The following is a 6,180-nucleotide window of genomic DNA, read 5'->3' as shown; positions in this document are numbered from 1 at the left end:
CGCCACCGCGATAGAGAGGGCGCTCAACAGACGTTGTCGACGTCCTCGACATTGCGACGGCCATCGGGCCAATGGGGCGCGTGGTCGTGGTGGGGCGGGGGCGGGGGCCCACGGCTCGTGACCGCCAGTCGAACTGGACAATCGAAGAGCTGATATGTCCTCCCTCCTGCCCGGCTGTCTGTCCGTTCGGCCTGTCTGTCCGTCCCTGTGTCTATTTACCCGCCCGTCATCTTTGGTGCTTCCCCCGCGTATCGCTATACATACGGGGTATAAGAAAGTGTGAAACAAATACAAAATTTAACAACAGGAAGTCGTCAATCCACCCCCAAAAAATAGTCTGAAGTTGATGAGAAAATTTGAAGTCTCCCGACCACGATATGCCTTATTGATGCTGGAAAATAAAAAATGTGATCCGAGTGTCTGTGTCACATCATCAGAAAGTTTGTTTGTGAGATGCACTCGCGGGATATAAGACCAGCAGACAGAGTGCATCACCAACGAATTCTGCCGAGGGAGCTTGTTCACCTCATCGTTTACTAAACGTTTTCTGATGAGAGTGCAACATCCAGAACTGTGACACACACGTGTGCGGACGTCATGCCAGCAGATGGTGTACGACCGGCCCTAGTAGAGTGCTCCACGTTCGATGCCGCTCCGCTCATCCCCCCCCCCCCCTGGAGACAGTCTGTCTGCCCTGTCTACCGACCGAGGGGGAGAGAGAGAGTGACAAAGACAGACGAATGAATGAGAAAACGGTGAGAGCCGGCAGTAAGACTGGCTAGCATGGGGTGCGAGGGGCATCTCCTTTCCCCTCCTCCTCGGTGTCGGTGTCGTTGCGGAGGCAGCCCCGCGCCGTGTCAGTCAGGGAGGAGGGGAGAGAGGGGGGGGGGCAGGATCCTCGTAGACGGGAGCTCATTTAATTTCATCGTCCGATCAAACAAGACCGGGAATAGACGTTCGATATGGCGGCGTTAATAAGCTCGCGGGCGGGAGGCGAAAACACTCAGCGGGAGATCAGGGGGAGGGGGAAATGCGGCAGGCAGGAGGGGGGGGGGGACTCCAGTTCCCGATAGTACGAGGGGTAGACCACTCAAATTCTAAAATACTTTTGGAATAACTAAAGTATTTTTGGAATCCTGGACTATATCCAGTGGAATGTCTGGGAATACTATTGAAAGATCTGGAATATTTTTGGAATATTTTTCAGGTGTACAAGGAATATCCAAGTGATCAACTCCTCGCTCCTCGCCCTAGTCAGAGGTGAAGACGGCGACGCGACGGCGAGACCTTGGCCTACCTGGACGGAGTCGATGCCGGAGTCGTGCTGGTGCGTGGTGGCCGAGGCCGACGAGGTGGTGGAGCCGGGCGGTTTGGGTCCGACGCCGGCGGAGAGGCCGGCGGGGAAGACGAAGGCCTGGCCGTGGTCCTCGTGCTCGGCGCGCGGGCTGTCCTGCGAGGGCCACACCTGCAGCAGGGGCAGCGAGCGCGGGGGCGGCGCCGAGGGGGCCGCCTCCTGCACGTCCCCGTCATCGCCGCCGCCCCCGGCCGCCTCCGCCCCCGGCGACGAGGCGCCCCCGCCGCCCGCCGCCCCAAGGAAGGACGAGTCGGCGCGCTGCCGCCCGGAGGACGACGCCGACGAGTTGGTCGACGAGGACGACTTGATGCCGGACCACAGCCGGCGCAGGTTCAGCTCCCTCAGCGGCACCTGCAGAGCACACACGGAACGAGACAAATTAGATCACATAGGCGTTGAATTTTTCGCCAATGCGCTGCTCGGGGTCCATTGGTCAGCTCTGGAGCGCTCTGGAGGGCGCGGCGAGAGAGAGCGGCTAGAGAGAGCGGCTAGAGAGAGCGACTAGAGAGAGCGACTAGAGAGAGCGACTAGAGAGAGCGGCTGGAGAGCGCGGTTGGAAATCGCGGCCACTGGTCTGGATGAGGTAATGAGGTCGCGGAGGGCACAGTCACGTCGCCGGGACGGCCAGAAGCAAGTTGTTGCAGCATCGTTTATTTCCGCTCGCCCCTGCAGTTATTCAGCTGCTGCTGCAGCGGTAGCGAAACGGCGGCAACAACTCTCCAAGGAGGAGGAGGAGGAGGAGGAGGAGGAAGAAGAAAAGACCAACGTGAGGATGGGACGTGACGGGGGCAAGGGGGGAGTGAAGCAGCCCGGAGCGTGATTTGGTCTGCTATTGCCCCGTTTAGGGACAGGTCACGTGACGCTGGACCGGTGGGGTAGCGAGCGGTGGGGTATGAGGTCGTTCAAAATACTACGTGCCTTTTAGGGGTGGTGGTACAAATATTATGGGGCCCTTAAAACGATCAGGACCAGCAGTGGAGTCCATAGAGAGCGCATGATATTTGTACCCCGGGTACAAATATCATGGGGTCCAACGGGCTTCAATTGAAGCATCATTAATGATGTTCTTGATCACTCTCAGACCCCATAATATTCGCGCCCCTCCCCCTCCTAACAGGGTCGTAGTATTTGAACGACCCCTAAGAGGTGACGGGGTCGAGTGGGGGTACGCTGGCGTGACTCGGCGTTGTGCTCATCGCGTTATGCTGATGCGAATACGTAACGGCGCCGCGCACACCGGGAGTCGCGAAACTGGAAGCTGCTGCGGCTGCAAGATGCGGGGGCGAAAGAAATTGAAAAGAAGCGGCACCTGGCGGGCGCCGCCACTCACGCCTGGCAGGCGAGGCAGCGCAGCGAGCGCCCGCGAGGTAGGCGCGCCCGCCGAGCTCCGGTGTCTGACGGGTCGGCCCACCCGCGCCCCGCCAGGGGTTAGTCACGAGCAACAAGAGTGCTGTTGCTTCGAGAGCATTATATGGTGCAGTGTGAAGCTCATTTTCGGACAACCACAGCTGATAAAAGATATTGTCAAAATTATCACACTCTTTGTAATGACTAATCTGTTCAAAAAACAGCATTCGCTTTCATTGGCACGTGGCAAAATTCAAAATTCCTTCTTTTTTGCCCGTAGTGGTCCCATAACATAATTCCTACTTTTCACCATGTTGTAGCACAACAACAAAACCGTTGTAAATTTTGATAGCAAGATGTATCGTTACAGAACGAACAAGTTTGCGTTATTACAAATTTTTGGTGCAGGCGGAAGCAATTAACCACTGTTTTGAAATAAAAATTTGTTTCAGAAAATTTGGTGAATGTTGTTGGATTACAACATGTGTTGTTTTTTTTTTAACAACATTTGTTGCTTTCAAACATTACATCAAAAACTCAATTTTTTTTAACAGTGCATAAGCCTCCTGCATTTCATCTACAGTGTTTGTTGCTTTATCTGTGCTGAAGATTTATTTTGGTTATCGGAGTTCTTCAGAATCGCAGATATATGCGTATTTGGAAAACAAAGCAAACGTAATGCCAGGTGCTTTCGTGTGTGGCATTGTGCAATGTTACACCGGCCCATTGTGTGGCGTGAGATCAACTTCTCTGCGCTCATCAGTTTCCGATATCACACACGCGTCGATGGGCGGGCAGGCGATCGCAATCGGTATGGGCGTCCGGGGTCCGAGGGGTGAAAGGTGAAAGGCCGGGCGGCATCGACCCGCACCGCGCCGACTGCCGCCTCACTGGCGAGATGCGGCGGGGTGTACTCGGATGAACTGTCGGTGGTGCATACTTGCAGCAGGAATTGTACCTGGCACCCCGCGTGTTGAAAATGGTGGCCGGTTGATGTCACCCTCTCAGGAAGAAATTCAAGAAAACCACTTGGCTTGCGGCTTATATGGCTGCTTATCATTCTATGTTCATGCACAACAAAATGCATAGGAGTTAAGTGAGAAGAAATCGTTCAATTAATATTGTGCTGCTTTAACAAAATGTAAAGCGACGCAGCGACTCTTTACCCGAAGAATTCACCTCTATAGAGCAAACACACCCTTCTTTAGAGACATTAAATGAATATTCTGCTCTCAGAGAGCGCGATACCCGCTTCCACGCTGCAGCTGAAGACTTTCTTTGACCATAGTTCTTTATCTGATACATTTCCAGGACTCCTATGATTTTAAAACTTAAATATTGGTGCGCATGCATCGATAGCATTAGTGCGTTAGTGTTCTTCATATCGTTTTACTACTTCGCAGCTGGTGCTTAGCCCCAAAAAGGGGGGCTCGGCCCCCTCCCAAACCTCACTTTTGACGCCACTGGTTACACAACAAACGTGGATCAAAAGTTCAGAAAGAAAGATCCATTTTAAAAGAAACTGTTTTGTTTACCCATGAAACCATGGCGTGTGTCGTGTCAGAAAATAAACACATAAATGGTCAAGCACTGGTAAAACAAAGGCACTAAACAACACCTTTCCCGAGGCCCTAAAGTCAAGGGCGCAGTTTAGTGCCTTTCCTGGGGCACTACTAAAGTTTCGTGCCTTTCCAAAGGCACTAAACTTATGGCACGAAACTTTGTTAGTGTCTTTTAAAGGTAGGGTTTCGCACCTTTGTTTTTACAGTGATGTGGCAGCTGAAAACTGTACATTCCCCCCCCCCCCCTATTCTTTTGGAGTAAGCGTGCCTATAATTATTTGGTATTTGGTGGCCTTGCGGCATGGCAGCTCATAGTGCCGTTGAGGCTCGCTAGTGGAGCCCAGAACACAACTTGAGCTTTGGGGCTTCAGCTCGCCGGCTTCCTATGACCGCCGCCCGTGGCCTGCACCGTTGGCCTCGGCCTATAGGCTCCACGGCACATCTTGTACAGGTGGAACATTCTGCATCTCGTGCCGCTTATGCACCTGTGGGATTCCGATGGTCCGCGTTGTTACTACAGCTAGTGGCCGTCGCACTTACAAGCCAGCTGTGCGCTAACGGAGGAGTGATCAATTCTTTTGCAGTAAGTAGTGCACGTGTTTGTCACTGACATATACGTCGTCCATTTAGCCTCCTTCTACTTAGCCCTCTCAGTTCTGTTTCACGACAGTCCCTTGTTTTGCGCTCTGTTCTTTAGGGTCCGTACATAGTTCACGTCGATCGCCTCTATAACTGCGATCCATGGAACGACATATGGACGTGGAAATGGAACTTGCGAGTGACTCACTTTAACCCACTGAGACCAAAGGAGATACAACGTGTAACCGGAAATGTAATAGCTGCTAATTCTACATACGACAACAGCTGTTGGGTAAGGCACTGCTATTGCAGCCTATTCTACTGAGAAATGGAAGGATTGGGAAGTATTAACAACGGAAAACATACAGGTTGGCCTGTCCCGTTGGCCTATTTGTCCTTGTTTTGTACCACGCGAAAAAAAAGACCGTGTCGCTCTGTTCGATAGGCTTGAGTCGATAGGTGGAATCGACTGTTAACAATTTGTTAACAACAAAGCAAAAATTTGTTAACAACAAATTCTTGTTAAGGAACAACATTGTACAGTGTGCACTCAAAACAGAAGAAAAATTGTGACAACGACTGTCTTGTTCTTGCAAAATATATCTATTTCAACAGGCGAAGCTTTGGCTGGATGTGATGTCAAATAATCAGTGGAAAGAAAACAGCTTTGTCTTTGATATTAAAAAAAGGGGATGCCAGAATGTCAAAGATCATCTCCCTTTTATTTACCATAAATTTTTTAAGAAGGAAAAAGAAGACAAAGATGTAGAGTGCAAAATTGTGCCGGTAAGTAGTTGGTACTATTCTTTCCACTTCTGTAGCAAAGAGTGGTACAGATTAGTGCGGCGTTAAAAAAAAAATTAATGGCAGAAAATCACTGTCTCTGTTAACTCTTATTTACAGGGATTCTACGAGCTCAACAATGTTTCAGTGCCCTGGGTATTTCCAAAATTTCCAGTTATGCCTTATGGACATTATAGGGCTAGATTCATGGCTGGCAAGAAAGAATCTTATGGATGCTGGGTCGTTGAGGCTGAGTGCATTCCTAGATATGATTAGTATTTATCACGAAAGTACGCCAAATTATACTTTAACACTACGACAAATTAGAGACAGCCGCTTTCATCGTAAATTGTCCGTAAATTTGCCGTTTTTTTTAAAATAAATAAATTGCGTATGTTAAAGACAAGAAAACGGTGTCCCTAACGTAGGTGTGACAGGACAAAGCCGACAGCCGACAGCCAGCCTCGGAAGCGAGCGGGGGTTGAACCGCCTGCCTCTCTCTACAGAAGAATCGTCACCATCGCAGCATTTCTGAGAGTGAAAAGGGGGGGGGGG

The 6,180-nt window shown here is 50.8% G+C and overlaps 2 protein-coding genes across 2 annotated transcripts in view; one reads left to right on the top strand and one right to left on the bottom strand.

The window, feature by feature from the left end:
* Positions 1 to 6,180, bottom strand: part of LOC113204209 (probable GH family 25 lysozyme 3) — an 85,523-nt gene that overhangs the window by 17,627 nt on the left and 61,716 nt on the right. Inside the window, exon 2 of the mRNA XM_052268753.1 lies at positions 1,298 to 1,705. Within this exon, the coding sequence (XP_052124713.1) occupies positions 1,298 to 1,705 (408 nt within the window). The remainder of the gene's footprint in view (positions 1 to 1,297; positions 1,706 to 6,180) is intronic.
* LOC127749667 (uncharacterized) overlaps positions 4,571 to 6,180 on the top strand; it is a 13,625-nt gene continuing 12,015 nt past the window's right edge. The window contains exon 1 of the mRNA XM_052268755.1: positions 4,571 to 4,714. Within this exon, the coding sequence (XP_052124715.1) occupies positions 4,649 to 4,714 (66 nt within the window). The 5' untranslated portion in view covers positions 4,571 to 4,648. The remainder of the gene's footprint in view (positions 4,715 to 6,180) is intronic.

Source organism: Frankliniella occidentalis, unplaced genomic scaffold, assembly GCF_000697945.3.
Source record: "Frankliniella occidentalis isolate FOCC.00 unplaced genomic scaffold, Focc_3.1 Scaffold76, whole genome shotgun sequence".
In the NCBI taxonomy this organism is placed as follows: Eukaryota; Metazoa; Arthropoda; class Insecta; order Thysanoptera; family Thripidae; genus Frankliniella; species Frankliniella occidentalis.
This window is presented reverse-complemented; position numbering and strand designations above follow the sequence as displayed.